General features: G+C 39.6%; 1 protein-coding gene across 6 annotated transcripts in view; it reads left to right on the forward strand.

The window, feature by feature from the left end:
• Positions 1 to 21,343, forward strand: part of LOC120788220 (myocardin-related transcription factor A-like) — a 47,400-nt gene extending 26,057 nt beyond the window's left edge. For 3 of the 6 annotated variants that reach the window (XM_040123805.1, XM_040123806.1, XM_040123811.1), the window contains 17 exons: positions 4,010 to 4,065; positions 4,884 to 4,959; positions 5,071 to 5,232; positions 7,978 to 8,144; positions 8,313 to 8,429; positions 9,199 to 9,267; positions 9,457 to 9,641; positions 9,892 to 10,078; positions 10,469 to 10,742; positions 11,061 to 11,218; positions 12,468 to 13,520; positions 13,800 to 14,012; positions 15,948 to 16,064; positions 17,197 to 17,346; positions 17,462 to 17,545; positions 17,870 to 17,918; positions 18,030 to 21,343. In XM_040123805.1, the coding sequence (XP_039979739.1) occupies positions 4,010 to 4,065; positions 4,884 to 4,959; positions 5,071 to 5,232; positions 7,978 to 8,144; positions 8,313 to 8,429; positions 9,199 to 9,267; positions 9,457 to 9,641; positions 9,892 to 10,078; positions 10,469 to 10,742; positions 11,061 to 11,218; positions 12,468 to 13,520; positions 13,800 to 14,012; positions 15,948 to 16,064; positions 17,197 to 17,346; positions 17,462 to 17,545; positions 17,870 to 17,918; positions 18,030 to 18,589 (3,677 nt within the window). In that variant the 3' untranslated portion in view covers positions 18,590 to 21,343. The remainder of the gene's footprint in view (positions 1 to 4,009; positions 4,066 to 4,883; positions 4,960 to 5,070; positions 5,233 to 7,977; positions 8,145 to 8,312; positions 8,430 to 9,198; positions 9,268 to 9,456; positions 9,642 to 9,891; positions 10,079 to 10,468; positions 10,743 to 11,060; positions 11,219 to 12,467; positions 13,521 to 13,799; positions 14,013 to 15,947; positions 16,065 to 17,196; positions 17,347 to 17,461; positions 17,546 to 17,869; positions 17,919 to 18,029) is intronic. The other 3 variants (XM_040123807.1, XM_040123808.1, XM_040123810.1) reach the window with 3 other exon arrangements.
• Positions 21,344 to 21,719: the final 376 nt, after the last annotated feature.

The raw sequence follows: 21,719 nt of genomic DNA on the forward strand, positions 1-21,719 counted from the left end.
ATAACATCTTACCCTCTCTTTCTATATGAGACTCTCTTTACTCCCTCATTTTCCTCCCATTTGCCCCATTTTCTGCTGACTTTTGTTGACAAAATACTACCTCAACGATTTACTCATTCCTTCAGTTCGTTCCTCTGGCTGTCTTTTAAACTTTCGTCCATCTCCACTTCATTGTGCATTTACATCTCCCATTTAGTCATCAGATTACTTCTCATAACACCACATCCTCTTTGTCTCTTTCATAAAACAGCAGACTAGACCTCGAAGGAAGCTCCCTTCACTAGTTCTGCAGCAATAATTTCACAAACAGCCACATGACCTTGCCTTGCAATGGTGCTGGCTCCCTCTCTGTCTGCCTTCAACCTCTGTTCATCTGACTGTGCTGTGTGTCTCTTAATCACTGATTGACTTTTTTATATCCTTTCTCTATTCTCTGTCCCACTATCTTTCAAATTTCTTCTTCATTGTACTTTTATTAGCTTGTAGCATGCTTGCAAACACAGGCATTTCAGGGCACTATGAGCCCAATGATACTTTTTGTCAGACAACACTGTTTTATTGGCATTTGTTCATTTCCTTCACCTGCTTTGTAGATGTTGTTTCTTTTCATGATAATCATTCATAACAAAAATTGGCTGTTTCCACTCACTGTCGCCTGTCACCCAACATTTGTGGATGTGTGTCAGTAGCTGCATGTTTAGTTTCTTGAAACAGTGGTGTATGGTAGAGTGTGTTTATGAGAAACAGTGCTGTACTTGGATGATGATTGGTAAACCTTCTCCAGTTACTCTGACAAGTGGACCGACGGTTTTTGGCTTTGCAAATTATATTCTAATGTACAAAGGCTCTGCATATTTGTAAATGCCAACTTTACACCTACTGGTAGAAGTTGAAGAGCTCTCGCAAAGTTTGAAATGGCTACATGTGTTGTCTTTATGTATTGATGACAACAAACACTTAACATGTTTGTTTTAGATAGTAATGATATTTTAGTTACTGAGTGGCTTAAGGGGCGGATTTTGTGAGGTAGACAAATAAGTCAGCCAGTTTAAAGAGCTGACCTGTAGGAGATGAAAGTAAAGTACAGAGGAGGGTGTCTGATACACAAGCAAGTCAGTTAACATACAATGAAAAAGCACTAGTCAGCACAGGACTAAACCTAAAAAGAGAACCATCGCTAGAGGAGGTGATGCTGTTCTCAAAGTTTAAAGACCAGGAATGCTAGTTAGCTTTAGCAGCGTAGCAAGAAGCCATGATGGCGCCACTCATCCACATAATTTGTTTTTTTCTCTCTGACCTCATCCCACCACTCTCTATTTCCTCCTCTTCATTTGCCCTTCAGTCTGTTTTTCCATTTTTCTTCCAGCTGCCTCTCTCCATTTATCTACTGTCCCCATTTTCCGTCAGTCGTTTTCTGATTCTCCATCTTCTTCCTATCTATTTCTATCCCTTTTTATGTTTTCCCTTTTTCCCAAACCTTACTCTATGGTCATCCATCCATCCTTCCCTGCATCCCACTGCTCATTTCCCCATGTAACTGACTGACAGGCAGGTTCATAAACCCTCAAAGAGGCCACATACCCCTTTGTGGATGAGTGGGAGGTCTAAGAGGGTTGATGTCCCCAGGGTGTGCAAGAGTGAGTGTGTACCAGCAGTGTAACAGTGCTCAGCAACGTGAACTGAAGCTTGAGTAGGTACTAGCAATCTTGCCTCATGGTTGCTAATCCAGTCACAACACTAGTGTGTATGTGCAACCTATGTGTTTGTCTCTGTGTGTATTTAAAGTGCAGTCAGAAAGTAATTAGACAGCGTCACATTTTCAGTTGCTTGAGCTCCGGCATATTGGATCTAAAATGAAACCGTGACTATGGAATTAAAGTGCTGAATCCCAACTTTAATTTGAGGGTGTTTACTTCCATACAAGCGGTATCTTCACTGGTCAGGCTTTCACTGCAACCGTCTTATCTTGTTTGTTTGTAAGTAATCTGGTCTTCAGCAGTCAAAACATGCGCTCAGTTTGGTCGACATTCGATGAATGACTTGGGCAGTCACAAATATCAAAAAACTTCTTGGCTGCCTTATCTGTATGTTTAAGATGTTTATAAAGTCTAAGGTTGTGGTACAAACGGCTATGAATCAAACACTGCTCACCCAATATGGATGTGGATGTTTTCATACCTTAATACCCTTCCCAACATTTCACTGGGGTATGCAATATATGACAATGCAATGCAATATATATATTTAAGAACCAAAAATCTGTAGTAGCCTACAGTGCAGTCGTATACCAGTTACAACAATATGTTGTGGCACTGTGAATAAAGTTAGGAGTGCCAACTAACCAGACCGCTGATGTGTTGAATATTTGTTCAGATGCACTTGAAGCAGACATGCTGGGGTATTGTGTGTGGGCCACCCTGGACATTAATATTCCACATGTAGCGAACAGTGCACACTACAATACATCATTTTAACAGAGCATCTCTGAGTCAGTTTTAACAGAAAAAGGAGCCAGAAACCATACTTTCAGGATTTCTAAATACCATGGTATACCTTAATACCGTGATACACCCAAGCCTAGAGGACAACCACATCAGCCTGCTAGTCAATGGTTCATTTCAATTCCATTGTGCTGGTAAAGATCCAAAAATAGTGAACTTGAAATAGTAAGCTTGCTTTAGTTGTCTAACACATCATTTTATCTGTATGCATAAGCATCCACCAATATAACATGCAAAAAGGGCTGGACCCACACTTTATGACTTTTTAATATACATCCTAACCAACAAGAATGCTTTCAACATTCTATTATTTTAGCTACATCCATGGTGTAGCAGTCTCCATAAAAGTGCTTCTTACTTTGATTATTTGGTATATTTTTGCACTAGTGTTTTCCCTTTGCAATGAAGAATGGGCAGAAATGTCACAGGCATGGATGGCATTTAAAGCAGTAGCAACAAAAACAAGGCAACTTGAGGCATTTGTTACCACCTTGAAATGTCTAGATTATGTATTGGAGGCTTGATCTATGCCCAAAAGGCAGTAAACATTTGCAGCCATTTGCCTATCTAGTTCACTGTATCTGTAAAGTGTCACTGATCAGATTAAATATTAAATAGTGTTTACGAAATGCAGGTTTTAGGGGTGTAATTCCTTCATTAAAATTATATTTAAAATTTTACTTCTACGTGTGAGACTCTGAAACTGAACAATGAAGATTTCTGCTTCTCACAGCTGCTTACAGCTTAATATGTATTCTTACATGTTATATAACATTATTTAATAGTTTGAGATTTTTCTTTTGTTTTCTGCCATAATGTCTTTGAAGCAAAACCATAATGCCTGTACTGATATGCTGAATTTAACTCAGTATGTTGGTGTCATCACAACCCTTTAGGTTTAGCTTTTAGGTTTCCAGTACCACTAATCCCTAGGTTTTTGCATAATCATAGGCCTACAGGAAGTCTTGCTTGAGTCATTTGTGAATGCTGAACAGATTCCATAAATTCCACTGCTTTAGAGAGGCTCATTGTAGTTGAGTCCATCTCACTATATTTCTTCCTTGACGTTGTGATTTTTGGCTTTTCACAGTGCCTATTAATGGGGCCACTGCCCAGGCTATTATGCATTTTATTCAGTGGCTTATAAGTATTTGAGCCCATACACTGATATTTACTACACTGACATGGCACTCAAATGTGAGAAAGGAAAGGCTTTGGCAATATAAGAGCAATAATCCTGACCATCGGTAAACCTATTCAAACTGACCTGAAACTGAAATGAAGAAGCAAAGAGCCATTCAAAGCCATTTTGCTCTCCATTTCCCTCTCCATGAATGTACACACTGCCATATTAATGCCCTCTCTCTCTGTCTTTCTCTCTCTCTCTCTCTCTCTCTCTGTCTCTCTCTGTCTCTGTCTCTGTCTCTCTCTCTCTGTCTCTCTCCTCTCTCTCTGTCTCTCTCTCTTTTTCTCCACTTGCTCTGCTCTCTGTCTCTTTCTTCCTCAAGCACTGAAAAGTTCAGCTGCCTTCCATGAACAGAGACGGAATTTGGAACGAGCACGGGTTGGTATTTCACCCCCAAATCAACCACTGGACGATAACAAGTGAAACAGCCTATAATTCTCTGTCTACGCTTTGTAACATGTCTCACCATTACATTGACTAATCATGTAATAGAAAAAGTCTGGAGAAGAAAAATAAGAGCTGAGATAAGGCCATGTGCACAGAAAATGATTAGCCTTATTGGACTGTAATGTGCAATGTATAAAAGTATCCACTAAATCAGAGATTCCCAACCAGGGTTACTTGTACTTCAGGAGATATAACTGCATTGATAGACAAATAGTTGAAATAGTTATCCAATAAGAAAGGATGAATAAATGGGATAGCTAAACATAATAGATAAATATTAGCTTAAAGTAATGGATGAAAAGTTGAGGTAGGTAGCTAAAATGGATAAATGAATACAATACAAAATATGTAAATTTAATGGATGAGTAGTTAACTATAAGTAATTGCTAAATGGTTAAAATAGATAGCTGAAAGTAATGGTTAAGTAAAAAATGGAAAGTTGAAATGACTAGCAGGTACTGGATAAATAGTCAAAATAGGTAGCTAAAAGTAATGGAAAAATTGAAATAAATAGCATTTTCGATGTAGAAATACTTGAGTTCATCTTGAGATACACCTGCCAAAAAAAGGCTGGGAACCACTGTACTAAATTGTATATGGTATAGCACGGATGATGATGACTGCAAAAGAGGGAATCAAGGTATGAATTTAAAAGAGGTCATAGGCAAATGAAATGTTACTGAGAAAACAAATCATGGAAAAATGACAGAAAATTGTGGTATAATCTTTCTTCCTGTTTCTTTTTCCAGACTGAGGACTATCTCAAGAGGAAGATCAGGAGTCGACCGGAGCGATCCGAACTCATCAGGATGCACATCCTGGAGGGTAAATGCTACATAGCGCCTCCTGCTTGTGTAAAGCTAAAGCCAGTTTGACAACTAACATAAGGATCCAGAGTGATAACATTTTCCATCATTTGGCTTTTCGTGCTTCCAGAGACGTCAGCAGAGCCGTCTCTGCAGGCCAAGCAGCTGCAGCTGAAGAGATCTCGCCTTGCTGATGATTTGAACGATAAGATCTCCCACCGACCTGGGCCCATGGAGCTGATCCACAAAAACATCCTACCTTTTCAGTCCAGTATTAAACAGGCCATCATAGGTAAGTGCTGCCAGGCTTATGGCAGTTTGCCAGGCTTATGAATGAGGTCCCAGGGAAAAAACACCTGAGCTGGTATTTGAAGCTTCTGTTGAGTATCCTGGCTTCTCAGGTCTTGAGTCATGGGATTCACCTTGTCCCCTAATCTACAGAAGGTCCAATCTTGAGATTAGCTATACCTTAATTGTAGCAACAGTCCTATTTTTTTTTTAAATAATTTTCTCTCAGCCTTTTGCTTTACTCATATGCATGTTTTTTGCTGCACACACCTGTGTTAAAACCCTGTTTGAAGTTAATCCAATGTTTCTACATTTTTTTTTTAACCAAATGAACTGTTTCTTTGACTGTTGCGACCTTCAGCTGGACTGCGCTTAACTCCTCTCACAATGACTTCTGACTGGTAGAGGCAATTATAAGCTTAACATAAGTGTTGAATTATTAGACTCATTACAATACACTAACCACAGGCCTCTTCATCGTGAAAACCAACAATACCAGCAAGGTGGCAGAAAAAAGCCACAGCATAAAAGCTGTAAGTGTACAGATAATATGATAGCTAACTTAAGGCTCCATCTGTTATGTTGATATAGTTTTCCTTATTAATGCTAACTTGTCATATTAAAAAATTAGACCTTGAAGCCATCATTAATCTATAGTTTTGAAGTTGAATTAAATGAGGTGAAGCTGAGCTGGAAGAAGAGTGAATGTTGGACTCACTTTCATTAGGTCACTGAAAAACAAATAAAGGCTAATGTCGTTCCATATTGCCAGGGTATATACACAGACAATAGTTTCCTAATATGTTGGCTAGATCAACTTTCTGAACCTTTTATTGTGGCCAATAATGTCAGCTTTTTTGTTGTTGTTGTTTTTCTGCCCCTTGGTGGCTAAGAAATTCTCAATGCACCTTTAAATAAAATATCCCCTGTATATACAGTATATAGAGGAGGGAGACGTAATATAAATTCAAACGTGTAATATATCACAACACACCGACACTTTTTAGCTTCTGACAGGATGACCCTCCTGGCCCCCTCCTCAAGCTATTATCAACATACTAATTTTCCCTCCCAGATGCCTCAGCTGTGCTGGCCAGATATACTTACAGACACCCACACGGATGCCTTGCTACACAGAGTTAAAACAAAGTCACACATTAACATCCAATATGTACACAGAAGCACGTCAAACACCTGAGTATTCATGCTTCAAACAGCGTCTGCTGTGGGTTTAGAAAGGTTAAACTAGGATAAAGTAAATCATGCATGCCTTCTCATCCCTGCTTGACAGAGGTGAAGTAAAGATATCTCTTCCTTCTCTGCTGTCTGCTTTAAATAACCACTGAGTCTGTTAATAAAACCCATTATCTTATATTAGGAAAATTACATACTAATTGAAGAGTTGGGACTTCTAAATGAATTAATGTGATTTAATTCTGTTGTAATTTGGGTATTGTGACAGATATAATGACCCCAATTTCATCCTTTTCCATTATAACATCAATAATAAAAGAAACAAAGGAGCAGTGCTATCCAACTTTAATGGTGTATCCATAGTCCAGTGCCAGTATTGTCAGACATTAGAGGATGAGATAAGAGACACTGGGTCCAGCTGCTTGATTGATGTGTGGAGGGGAGATTGCTGAGATTAAATAAGAGTATAACAGTGTCAGTGAATTATCCATCTCTGTCACCGGCTCACAATAAACAAAGCTGTATTACTGCCACTTACTGTAGGAGCTCTGGGATCACATGAGTTACACAGACTTGACATGCAAAGATACAAACATACAAAGCATGACACACAGACACACACTGGCACAGCACAGCAGTAGGGAAGACATCAAATTATTGGATCAGAAGGTGTTAAATCACCCCCTAGTTTTTTCATCATCACCTGCTGATGGTAAATTAATGGCCAGCAGTGTGTTTTAAATAGCTGTCTGCTGCAGCCGATATCAGCTCCTGTGATTAAATAACACACATCTATCAGCAAAAGACAAGTCTCGAATATAGTCCAGGGGATCAGAGCAGGTACCTCTTCCTTAAATCCCTATAAAGACTTATAAGTCTGCATGATAATTAAATGATTATATGATGTCCCAGAGGGAAAAATTTGCAGGAAGACCACAGCGTTGATTCTTTGCTATGCGTATTTAGTTATTTGAATTGTTATTTACATGCTTTTCCTGATATACATTTTTCTGTCACTGAAAACATTTTGTTAGGAGAATATCATTAGTAGCGCAGGAGACCGGCATAAGCACAAAGAACCATAACATAATAAACAGTTAATGCTTTCATAACATGAATTACATAACTGATTTTCCAGAATTCTCAGCATAACGTCATTCCTTAGAGAGATGCCATCTCTCCCATAAGAACTGGTATGAATGAGGTGCCTGGATTTATTTGGCTGTACTCAGAGTGAATTTAGATGAATGCAAGCTATCAGTTGGATAAAGCTTGGCTCATCCTGGCCACACCATGAACAAACTGAGAAGATATCATCTTATCCTATAAAAGTGGCCTTCATGGGCATGATGTGCATGCAGACAAGTTTTTAGGTTGTTCTGCAGCTGCAATCACACTCTCTGTAGGGATAAACGCACTGGTTGACAGTTCTGGAGCAGACACTGGAGAAGAAGTTTGTTGTTTGTGCTTTTTGTAGTATTTCACACAGTCAGTACTTTGCCTATTATCAGTTCTTTCCTTTCTCCCTCTCTTCACAATCCCTCCCCCCTCTCAGAGACACAGTTTCCAAAGGGTTCAGGTGGTAACTCATCATGCGATGAGGACAGTAATGACAGTCTGTCTTCAGAACAGCCAGTAGGCCAGCAGTCACCTCTGGGCCTGGGACCCCTGCCCTCTCCAGCAGAGACACTGGCTGGGAGCAGCATCCCGTCTCCTACACAGGTAGGTGAATTCTGGAGAGAAGAGAGTCCAAAGGGAATTCAGTCTGTCATCATTCTGCTAGGGTCTATTAAGTTTAATTCTCATCTTATAATTGTAGAACGGTACTGTGCCACAGCTGTAATTGGTCAGTAACCCTCAGTCAGAGTATGTTTTAATCTTATCAATCAGGTCCCTCCTCCAGCGCCACCTCTCCCACCGCTCTCTGGATCCTCCCCCTCATTGATGCTGACCAATGGGACGGCAACACCACATGCCCAGAGGATGGGTGTTTCCTGTCAGATCAAGGTAAGTGATGTCTCTCAAGGGCAATCAAACAATAAAGGTTTAAAATTGTCTTACTGTATAATCTGGGGAATAAATTCTGTTTGAACTGTGCTTGGGTTCACCACTTTTTTAACAGTTGGTGCTCTGTCGGTGCTCAGATTTAAAGCTGCTCTACTCAGTGTTTTTATATTAATGATCGAACAAATTAGATGAACAGAACCTGAAACATGTAAAAACACGTGAAACATTTGCACTGACTACAGAACATGAACAGCTGCCGCTCACTTGAGCTCTATACACCATTTTACATTCTTCAGCCCATTGTTTTGGTTTTATTGTCAACCCTCTTTTCAGCTGCAGCAGTCAGCGTTGATAAACCCATTTTAAACTACTTACATAGCATCAAACAACAGACAGACATAGTTAGTGATTAGCTGGTCAACATAGTGTAACATTTATCAGCTAAAGAAACAGAATTTTTTCTCAGGCGTTAGTGACGGCAAGAAAAAAAACAACTAATAGTAGAGCAAATATGGAGTATGGACATTCGTCAGGTGGTCACAAATATGACTCCAAATGTTGCTCTGTGTCTGCTGGAAGTGTAAAAAGGCAACTGTTTTCCAACACATTCACCGTATCAATTTTTATAGGTTATAATATGTAGGTGTCATAACAATAATTCATGCAGCTTAAAAGTTCTTTGTTATTCTGACATCATATTAAAAATTCAAGGTACAGTTGAATAACTGTTTACGGTATACAATTATCAACTTTTCTCCTCTTTTTTTAGTCCCAGCCTAAACCAAACTCTGACCGCTCTGCACAGAGACACAAGAAACCTAAGGACAACAAGCCAAAGGTAGATTTTACTTTCTATGTTTAGACTTGTAAACAATACTGTTGCCAATACTAGAAGTGGTAGTAAATACTAACAGTAATTTGATGAACCAGGACATCTAAAACTAAGAGGAAACAAAAATTAACCATAGAAGCAGCAATGTAGTTCTAAAATAATGATTTGTTATATTGTTAATGTGTTGCATGCTAGATAAAGAAGTTAAAGTACCATCAGTACATCCCTCCTGACCAGAAGGGAGATAAAGAGCCTCTTCCCCATCTGGACTCATCTTATGCCAGAATCCTCCAGCAGCAGCAGCTTTTCCTGCAGCTCCAAATCCTCAGTCAGCAGCAACAGCACTATAACTACCATGCCATCCTGCCTGCGCCACCCAAGTGAGTGGGGAGTTTGTTTGGAAGCATGTACCCTGCATGTGAGGCTACCAAATAAATAGCCACTCCTTACTGTCCTTTGAGGTTGTAGGAGTTGTAGGAGCAGTTTATTTGACAGCTCAAAATTCAAGTTGGTGCTCAAGACCAAGGAGCTGATATCTTGTGTAAAGGTTTTAATTGCATTTGCTGTAACTGTTTAAAGACTTTAGACATCACTATATCCTCTTCCTCCCCCTGTCTTATATCCCGACAGACTTGAGAAAAATCAGCAGCCATCTTCCTCTTCCTCCTCGAATTCCATGACCACCTCCTCCCCACCTAGAGTTCTTGCTGCCCCCTCAACTGCCCCCACTATCCACAGCAGTAAAAGCCATCAAAGTTCTGCTCCTTTAGGTGGGACCAAACCAGTATCTCTACCTCCAAACCTGGATGAGATGAAGGTTAGATCATCCCTCATTACCCCTTATGTCTCATTCTCATGATGTGAGCAGCATTGGTGATCGTTGGACACTGTACATCAACCATACGATGTTGCATTTTCAGTCTAGAATCAGTACAATTTGAGTCAACAGCTCTCTCTGCTGTCTACAAGCTGTTGAGTAACTGGTGGATAGAACTTGATGTATGTTAAAGATCCTCAGTTAGAGACATTTTTTCATTGTGAATTGGCTTGTCAACTCAGAGCTGACAAAGAGAGAGACAGTGATGGATTACTCTGTGTTTTTCCTTTGATCCTTCCAAATTTTGCTCTCATATTTATCCTCATCTCTTTGCTTCTCCTCGCTCTTGTCCTTCAATCTCAATTACTCTTTTACTCCGTCTTCTGTCAGGTCGTAGAACTGAAAACCCAGTTGAAGCTGCGTAGCTTGCCAGTCTCCGGCACCAAAAACGACCTCATTGAGAGGCTGAGGACCTACCAGGAACTGAGTGGAGGCAGTGACACTACCTCCTGTCCAACAGCAGGGGGTACCACAGGGCCAGGGGCTGAAGGAGCAGGAAGATCCTCCGGAACTTCTGCAGCTACCACCAACAACAACACATCACAACAGCAGCAACAGTTTCAGTTTCAGGGCCACCAGACATCCTCTCTGACAAGACAGTCAGGTGATTGCCGATTATTGATGATTTCCACTGAGCCCCTCTTATAGATAGTACATGCAGGTTTTTTGTTTGGAATTAAATGCAATCACAGAATTATGTTTTAGTCAAGGAGAGTCCCTCTGCAGCAGTTATTGCTGATACAAGAGCCCCACTTTAGTGTGAATTTCTAATGAAAAACGTGCTTGTTCATTTGATTTTCCACCGATAAATCAATTCTTAAAAAATAATTAAATGTAGGAAACATAACAGACAATGTATGACATTTGTGTTGTCTCCCTAATGTCATATCATCCATTCTTGATCTCTGTATTACTGATATAGGTAGCAGTGCCACTCAATCTATAGCCACTCCTCAGCTGCTCATGACATGTAGTGGCACCGTCTCATCACCACCCGTCTCATTCACCCTCTCTGACCATCCGTTGGCCGCCATGAGTCCAGAAGATACCAGGTTTAACAGCGACACTTTGGAGGAAATGGTGGGAATTTTTTTTTTTTCATTGTGATATGTTGAATTAATCTTATATAACCGGAAGCATATAGAAATTCCTCACGTATCTTACATATTTGAGTATGGCTATTGAAACACCAGGTTACGACACAAAGAACTTGCATGTTCTATCAAGATCCACCAAAACCATAACCTAAAGCCCAAATAAAGGGTATATGTAATTGTCCTGAATTGTAGTGCAATAATACAGTGGCATGAAAAAGTTTCGGCAAAATTTCTGTTACTGTGACTAGCTAAGCGAGTAGAAGATGAACTGATCTCCAAAAGGCATAAAGTTAAAGATGAAGCTATCTAAGCAGCTGCCTAGAGGAATTAGAACAATTGATGCCCACAAAGCAGGAGGAGGCTATAAGTAGATAGCAAAGTGTTTTCAGGTAGCCATTTCCACAGTTTGTAATGTTCAAAAACTCCCGTCTGACTGCAAAAGACCTTCAGGAAGATTTAGCTGACTCTGGAGTGGTGGTGCACTGTCCTACTGTGCAGTGAAACCTGCACAAATATGAATTTGTGGAAGAGTCATCAGAAGAAAATCTCCTCTGTGTCCTCACCACAACATGCAGCGTCAGAAGTTTGCAAAGGAACATCTAAACAAACCTGATGCATTTTTAAAAAAAAACCCTGGAACAAAAAGTGAAAGACTCTTTAGCTGCTACAAAAGGCATTTGCAAGCTATGATAGTTGCCAAAGGGGGTCTTACAAAGTACTGACCATGCAGGATGCCCAAAACTTTGTTTCAGGCCCTTTTCCTTTTTATTTTTTATTTTGAAACTATAAAAGATGGAAATTTTAAAAAAGTAATTAATTTTGCTTAAAATATTTAAAAAATTTGTCATGTTTACGTTTTTGCCTTTTGGAAATCAGTTAATCTTTTACTCGCTTAGCTATTTACAGTAACAGAAATTTTTACCAGGGGCGCCCAATCTTTTTCATGCCACTGTACACTAAGTACAAAACTATTATGTTGACATTTAAGTACAGAAATCATATCACACTTTAGAGTACAAAAAAAACATCCCAATTTTAGCCATAGTAGTGCCATGGCTAGGGTTGGCAATGTCAGCCTTTAGGTCAGTTCACCACGTTTGTCCAGACTGAAATATCTCAACAACTATTGGATGCATTACCAAGCTCAATCAAGCTCTTGTACTTACTGTATGTTGTTTTTTTTTCAGGGTTTCTTATCATTACCTATTTATATTTTCTCTCTCTCTGTCTAGATGAGCTCACCTATCACCCAGCTGAGTCTTCAGTCATGTTCAACTGCTCTGCTTCCAACAGATATTAAGGAAGAACCCCCATGCTCCACCCCAGCTCCTTGCCAGTTCTCTTTAAAGCCACCGGTTTTGCAGACACACTGCCTGGTCTCATCAGCCGCCACCACCACTACTACCACAGCTCCAGCACTGACTATTGATAAAGACAAGATGCTGCAGGAGAAAGATAAGCAGATAGAGGAGTTGACCAGGATGCTGAGACAGAAACAGAGGCTTGTGGAGGTGCTGAGGATGCAGCTGGAGCATGGGAAGAAAGGAGAACAAGTTTCAGAGCCAGTGGTTCTTGTAAGAGTAAAACAAGAACCTCCTGATAAGCCCAGTGTTCCTCTCTCAACTGGCCATTCTCCATTCCCCGTTCAAACATCAACTGTTTCATGTGACATGGATGTCACCAAAGTAACCATCAAACAGGAGGCCATTGAGACAGAGGAAGTTGTGAGTAAGACAACTATACGATCACTGGACTCTCATGGATTACCACAGTCTTACTCCCAAACTCAGGAGGCACAGGAGCAGACACAGCTGCACGTCAAGCCACAGACAAAACAAGAACAACATGTTTGCCTCCAGCAGACCACTCTGCAGCTTACCCAGCAGCAGGCCATACAGAAACTCTTTCTTCAGAAACAGCAAAAAATTCAGAACCAGCAGCAGACCAGTCAAAACCGCAATCAGAAGCTGGAGAGTCAGCAGAACCTGCAGAAGCTTTCTCAGCAGAGAAAGAAGAAATCTCACAAACAGCAGCTCAAACAGCAGCAGCAGGAGCAACTGTTACCGTCACAACAACAGCATCAGCAGTCAAAACAACATCAACAGCAGGTGCAGCTGAAGCAACAGATTCTAACGAAACAACAAAAGTCACTGTTACAGCAGCAAATTAAGCGGCAGCAGCAGACTAAAAAACCACAACAAATCCAGATACAGACCAAGATACATTTGAAGCAACAACAGGTGTTAATACAACAGAAACAACAGGTGCAGCAGCAGTCACCACAGGTAAGAAGTTCTACAGTATCCACAGCACCTAGACTTGGGCGTCAGATTTCCTCATTAGTCGACTTTCAGAACCTCCTGAACTTGTCAGAGAGAATATTCTTTTCAACAATGCAAAGATCTCTTGTATGAAATATGTTATAAAAGTGAAAAAGATAATGTTGCATGTTGTTTTAATGACAGTTGACATTCATTGTATTGAATTTGCATGTACCATTTTGGCATGCTGGTAAGGACATATAAATAAGTAAAATGTGCACAAATCAAGATTCTTCCTCTAAGGTCAGTTTTGTGCAGGTCTCTCAAGATTACATCAACCAGCAGTCAGGCTCAGTGCCTTCTTTCCCACTTGATCTCCTTAAGAGTGACTCCACACCAGCCCTGGTCACAGACAGCAACGGTAAACACTTCCTGATTGCACTGACCAATCACATCACTAAGAACCAAAGAACTGACGCATCTGAAGGAAAAGCAACCAATCACATCACTCTTCAGGTACATAAAGTCTCTTTCAGCAGTCGAATTGTTTGTTTTTTCTTGTATTAAGTCAGATTTTAGAATATTTTCTTGTATGTCAGTGCTTATGCACTTCTTTCTATGCTTGATAGTAGAGTAAGAATAATCACATTAGAGGTACACAATCGCCAGCATTAATATCAACCATGCTAGAATTATGGATAGGAAGTTTAATTTTACAGTTTATTGTATAAGTACAGTCCTGGTTGAAGGACTGGTTGTAATTATTGGCACCCCAGAATTTTAAACACAGAATTTAGAATATCTTTAGAAATAAATGCAATTAACCAATTTTGTATAATCAAAATATTTAATAAATATCCAAAGTTACCGAACAACAACAACAACAAAATGCTTTCATACAGTGAAATAAAAAATACAAACATAAAATGTATGCTTGACACAATTATTGGTACCCTTTTGATAAATTTTTAAAATAGTTCCTCAAACTAAATAAAAAACAAATCAAACTAACGTGCTTTAGTTTCAGTGTTCACATGACTTGAATTAACCAATGAATGAGGGTTTTACTGCATAAAAATGGACTGATTGTTTTCAGTTTCTTTTTCACAGTAGCGAAGACAAGAGAGCTGTCTGAGAGCATCAGAAATGCTATTATCAAAAAAATAACAATTCCAGAGGCTGCAAGGCGATCGCCAAAGATCTTGAAATCCCTGTTTCAACAGTTCGTAATTGTTATCAAGAAGTTTCACAGTCATTAAACTGTTAAGTCGCTTCCAGGACATGGTGCTAAGAAGAAACTCAATGTGAGAAGTCCGCAAAGGTTGATGCAGATAACGGAAAAAACACCACACAAGACATCTAAAGAGCTCCAGACTGACTTAGAGCAATCTGGTGTGGTGGTTTCAGCCTGTACCATACACCGCACACTAAACCCAGTAGGTCTCCATGGGCGAAGGCCAAGGAGGACACCACCATTGACAGAAAGGCACAAATAGGAAAGACTAGTGTTTACAAAAACTTTCATAAATAAGCCACAGTCTTTCCGGGATAATGTTCTATGGAAAGATGAAACCAAAGTAGAGCTCTTTGGGAATGCAGTGCATCATTTTTCTTTATAGGCGACAAAATGAAGCCTATAAGGAAAAGAAGACCCTACCTACAGTCAAACATAGTGGAGGTTCTATCATGCTGTGGGGCTGCTTTGCTGCCTCTGGTACTGAAGGCTTTGAATGTATCAAAGGAATGATGAAATCATAAGATTAGTGAGGCATTTTGAATAGAAATGCGTTACCCAGTGTCAGAAACCTCAGGTTTGAGGCGAAGGTTTTGGGTCTTTCAGCAAGAAAACACACAGCAGAGCACAAAAGAATGGTTGAAAGGAAAAGATGGACTGTTTAAAACTGGCCTGCAATGAGTCCTGACCCAAATCCCATTTAAAAAAAAAAAAAAAAAAAAAATGCCATTGCAAGAAGGACTCCTGTAAACTTAAAAGAGCATGAACACACAGCAGTTGAAGAGTGACAGAAACTACCAACAGACAGGTGCAAGAAGCTTCTAGATGGCTACAATAAACGATTAGAGGCTGCCATTGTTTCCAAAGGTTCTGCAATCAAATATTAGTGAATCGTGACAATAATTGTGTCTGGGGTACATTTTGTGCCTGTATTATTTCACTATTATGCTATTCACTTTTCATTTTTTTATTTTCTTTTGTTCAGTAACCGTGGACATTTCATTAAAGTATTTTGATTATGTAAAATTTGTTAGTTTGTATTTATTTCTGAAGAAATTCTGAATTATTTACTTAAAATTCAGGGGTGCCAATAATTTCAACCTGGACCTCATGTACAGTAGTGTGTGAATGCCAAGGCTGATTCATAAAAAGCAGTTTTCTGATGAGCTGTCTTTATTATTTTATCTTTTATTATTATTGTTTTTATTATATTATAGCGACTACAGTCTGCTCCAGCCAAGCTCCCAGGCCATAACCATGTCCAGTTGCTCGAAGCTGACGATCAGTCCAAACAGAGCGTGCACAGCGGATTTCAAAAACCACAAAACACAAAGGCGAGGTTTACATCAAGATATTGCTGGTCCGACTTTGCAACCAGATTAAAACTAGCCTGAGTAGCATTATACAACAGAAAAGTACTGGGAGGAAAAAAAATTTTAAATAGGGACATTGCATGGATGCCCATCATACACTTAATTCTCAACCAAACCCCAGAGCCTCTTTTTCCATTACAAGTGCAATAACAGAGCAGTCTGTTAATGCTTCATAAAGAGAGAGACAGAAACATGAGAGTGAAAGAGAACTGCTCCAGTGAGTCAGTGGAAATTAATGATGTATGCTGTTTGAAATAATGACAGCAGTCCTTGATAATGACAGCAGTCCTTGAGCATCAGGCTAAGTGTGTCTCACGCTAGCCTGATGCTGATTGTTATTGCTTTGCTAATTACTCTAACGACATCCTCCATCAATATGATTTATGTTGTTAACAGAGGAGGAACAAAGACTCCATCGCATCTTAGCTAATTGAGATGTACAGTATCTCTCATGGAGTGGAGGTGCGCCGGTGCTCTCGGTCTTGAGGGCAAAGCCCGCCTCGAAAAATATCCAGATTTGGCAGAACAGTGTGTGCTGATTGCACATATGGCTGTTGTCAGCAGTCTTTCCTCATCTCTTTACCCCTCCTATGGCATTTTAAATACTGGGCTGGCTGTACGCTAAAGTTTAGAACAAGTTTTACAAATTCTTGGTGGGAGAGAAAATGTAGATGTGTGTTGTAGGGCCTGACTCCCAATCAGGGTACTCGTATCTCAGGGGGTACAACTCCAGTCGCTTTAGGTTACATGGAGAGATTGTGGAGTAGCTCAAATAAATTTGAAAATACAAAAATAGAAATTCCAATTTATAAATGGTTAATAGATAGCAAAATTGAATGGATAAACAAATCATTGAAAACGTTAGCTACAAAAAATAGGTAATAGTGGCGTTTAATGCAGGGGTACTTGATTTCATCCACTGTTGTGGGACATTAATAAAAACAAAAATGTGCATTCCGCAAAGAGCGTCCATGGTGGAAATTTAGTTTTATTAGTAATAAGAGATTTTTTTAAAACTAGTAATTCTGCCTTTGAATGCGGTTCCCCTGTAAGGGGTACTTATTGCTCCACTCTTTTTAATCACTCAAAATAGGCACAGAATCGGGGACTTCAGGTATCTGTAGACCAGCTACAGCAGGGAGCTGCTCAGTGTTTTTCTGCACCACCCAGTCTGCAGCCTTTCTTCAAGGACCAGGAGATTGCTCCCTCAGGGAAAAACACCTTATCACCTTCCTCTCCAACTGTAAGTAATCTGCAGATGACATGGATGACCATTCAAGGTGACTCGTATCTGGTTCTGGAAAGTGAATGAAAACTTTTTATTTGTTGTTTTGTTTCTCTCACTTCATTTCCTCTAGGAGCTCTGCTCTAGTCTGGATGTCCTGTTTAGCCCTCTGTCTCCAGCTTCTATTGAGACGGCTGCCTCACCGCCTGATTACAAAGTACGATGCACTGCATGTCTGATTGTGTCACTGCTCAAACAAGCTATTTCATTTAGACCTTTACACACCAGGCTGTGAAAATAATCGACTGTTCATTATCCAAAATGTATGATTTTTTTGGCTTTAGTACCCTTTGTATTAAGCATTGCATCATATGATGTCACGTGCCATGTAGTTACAGTATATGTTATCTGAATTTACGTACAGACGAAGGGTAATGTGTTACTGTTCTGTGTGTGTGCGTGTGTGTGTGTGTGCGTGTATGTGTGTGTGTGTGTGTGTGTGTGTGTGTGTGTGTGTGTGCGCGTGCATGTGTGTCCTCAGGATACAGAGCATGAAGATGATTTTATTGACATAATTTTGCAGACAGGAGGTAAGATGCAATAAGACTGTCTGGTCTGTTTGTGCTCATAATGATTTATTACAATGGAAGCGAGCCCTCAAGATTCAGTGCTTTTACGATGATGTGTGTTTTTCCTTACAGAAATGTCGACCAACTTCACACCAGCACCGGACCCGTCATTGGATAGTCTCAATCCAAACTCCTCTGCCTCTTCCCCTCCTCCCTCCCCACTCCAGCTGCTGCTAACTCCCCCCATCCCAGCCAGCTGTGACACCCGACAGCCTGCTCCCTCAGTGCAGTCTGAGCTTCAGACTTTGGTCGAGACCACAGAAGAGAAACAGCACCTCAGTAACACTGGAAATGGACGCCTGGAGGACTTTCTCGAAAGCACCACTGGAAAGCCTCTCCTGGGGGTGGAGCCTGGAGGCCTGTTGACTTTGATTGATGACCTCCACAACCAAATGCTGTGCACCCCCAGCATTCTGGACCATCCCACCTCTCCCATGGACACCTTCAACATGGCAACTGGGGGGGAGCAAGGGCTGGACAGTATGGATTGGTTGGACCTCACCATGGGAGGAGAGAGGGGAGAGGAAACTCCCACAATTGTCCCACTGGGCCCCCAAACACCTCCTAGTGTCTTTTCCACAGACTTCCTGGACAGTTGTGACCTTCAGATACAGTGGGACTCCTGCCTATAGCCTGCAATGTTTACACACATACACGAAAACATGTAATTGATTGCTGAGGCTTCAGTATTTGATTAGAGCACTCTCTCTGTATCTTCTCACACTCTGTTATATTGAATCTTGAAGCACTTTGACCTTTATGTACACACTGAAGTACTGATTTTTGTGCAGACACTTATTAGGCAGGTCCTATATCTGTTCTTGCTTCTTTAATAACAGTTTTGTTGACACATGAGAGGGACTTTTGTGAATTTGGATTCAATAGGTTCTGAGGCTATTTTAACTGGCCAATGTACCTATTGCTTACATATAAATTGATCTTTCCTTCGTCACAGACACCATGTTACCGTGGAAAAGCATATCAGTTTATTTGACCTTCGTCTAATTAGAATGTGAACTCCTTCTTAGCTGCCTTTTGTAGTAAAGCTAATCTCTATTTTACCACTACAGGAAAAGATATAGGTAATCAATAACCAAAGTTTATGTGAAAAACTGTGATTTTCTAGCAACAGAATAGGGTGGATTAGAGATGTTGTTTGTGGACAAGCTGCCTTCCAATGCTACATGGCCATAATTTTGAAATATATTGTAATTTGAAGTGACGCTTTACTAATTTTGTGTTTTTCGTATCAGCTTTTGGAACATTGTGACAGTTACAATGTAAGTCCCCATGTTGTATATGCAATTTTGCTACTTGTGCAGGCATTGTGAGTGTTACCACATATGGTATCCCACTGTATTTAGTAATGAAGAAACTGACATCAAATACATACAGCATGCCCCAACTACTGCTTTGGAACTTGCCAACAAAATACAAAAATGTGTGAAATTGCTTTAGGAAAAATCAACATTTTTACCTGCTAATTGAAAATTAAGACTGTTACTGAAAATTATGTGAGACTCATTCACAATCTTGACTTGCTGTGTTATGTGTACAATTCCAGTTTTGCAGTGCAGTGACATAAAATAGATGTAAAATGTAAGTGATGTATAAAAACCTCAGGGTCCGTTGCACAAACCCTCCTCAGTATTCAGGCTTTAGCTTAGAGGAAGGTTATAGTTTTCCCATATTTAAGAAATTCCCAAAGAAACATCTCGCAGTCTTTCTTCAGAAAGGAAGCATACGTGCTATAGTAACAGTGGAAGAACTGCACGGAATTGCCCAGTGAAGCCCAGTGTCTAAATTTTTTAGACACAATTTTTTTAGACACATTGCTTCTTTATAGTTTGTACATTATAAGAATGTATAAACAATTTGTATTTAAATTGAATGTGTGAATGTCTTTGGTATGAAGCCCTCTGAATGTAAACATGTGGGAGTAACATTTATGCATTACTGCACCTTATTTGCATTACACAGCGCCATGTAAACTCTACATCTGTACTTAATGTTTACATATAACAGGTTTTTGTGGTCATTTCGGGCGCTTTACTCTTGAAGACTACCATACTGTAGTTTCACTACCTTTCTGTTTGCGCTTAATGGATAAATGCACACATAATATAAAAGGGAAGGGAAACTGCTGCAGCTTTATAGAGTCTTGAAACATGACTTAGTTGGATGAAATGCCTTCAGAATAAGGATTTTTGTAATAATGTTCTTGTTCATTTTAATGGTGATAATAGGCTGTCCTGTACTGTATCAGTACTTTCGCCAGTGGGGAAAAGACATTTTATTTCCATCGTTGTGATTTTAAAGTGCTGTAATGTATCAGTCTAGACACTGAAAATGTATTATAACATACATTTTGTATAGCTTTTCCATTTTTGGCTGTGTAACACTGCGGTAGTACAGGTTTGTATGTACTGTGACTAATGATATATTTTTGACAAAAGTCTGTATTGTGAATCCAAAACACACAAGTTAATTTTTGATTCACACCATCTTTTGAATTTATCATTTTACATGTTTTTTCAATCTGTTCAAAAATAAATTTCATTTGAGTTTGCTATTAAGATTGAAATTGGTTTAAGTGGTAGCCATATTTCGCCAGCCATTTGCAGGTTTTACTGGTAATCTCGAGATGTGACGGGGATGCAAAATGGTGCAACTGAAAGTCCAAACATTGTTCTCTCTAATGGTTTCTGTGGTTTACTATGCGGAATAGTGTTTACTTTAGGTTTTATCGTTTGTACAGTGCAACATACTTGATTTTCGGACTTTGCTCATACACTCAGGCTGCTTTAAGGGATGAGTTGTTACTACTGTGCAACAAAACTCTTGGCAGTTACACTGTAAAAATGCAAACTGAAACTGCTTTCCTGATTTGATTTTAAGAGTAAAAATAACGTTTTAAGGGAGTATATAGTAAGGTATTGTGTGACAAACCTTGGCTAAATACTGCAAATTCAGTTATTTTGAATAGTTACAATCACATGTGCCGGGTTCACTCACCTCTCGTGGGTTTTTATTGATGTGGCTGGCAGGATGTATCAAACCCCCTTCAGGTCTGTCAAACTGAAAAGGCCTTTCAAATAAGAAGCTAGTGTTTTATTTTTTGCTGTATGAGACTGTGTAAAGTCATGGGAAGTTTTGGGCAAACTGCTTGAGCCTTTTCTGTACTTTAAGTATTTCTTTTCTTAAAAAAACAAAAGGGGAATTATAAATAAAAGAAAATACAAGAGTGTGGTGTGATGTCATACGTTTTGATTATTACAGTAGAGAGATAGATATGGATGGTACATGTGCTGCTAAGTATCAGTTTCAGTGTGGATAATGGTCATTATGGCCCGTTTTTAACTTCACATTTAATTGAAACCAAATGTCAAAGTGTCATCCAGCCTTAGCCTTAACTACAAAGTGGAAACACTATTTGTCATCAATTATGTGTGGTTTTCCTTTTCTTAGATGCATAAGAAAAAGACTTGCAAGGTAACTTCCTGCAGAGGAATAAGCATGTCTGTACAGACAAACAGTAGATATCAGAGGGATAAATGGTATCACTTTCTAATAAGGCACCATTTATAAAGTCTTTATGAGCTGTAATTAAGGACTATTACCGTTTAATAAATCATTTACTAATGCTTTATAGATCAGTTATAAGCAATTAATAAAAGCAACTGTTCTCCAGCTTTAAGTGAACTATATAATTCATTAGGGAGACCCCTCCAATGCACTGTTTCACCACTCACCTCCTGGAAA

Source organism: Xiphias gladius, chromosome 3 (assembly GCF_016859285.1).
Source record: "Xiphias gladius isolate SHS-SW01 ecotype Sanya breed wild chromosome 3, ASM1685928v1, whole genome shotgun sequence".
NCBI classification, from domain to species: Eukaryota; Metazoa; Chordata; class Actinopteri; order Istiophoriformes; family Xiphiidae; genus Xiphias; species Xiphias gladius.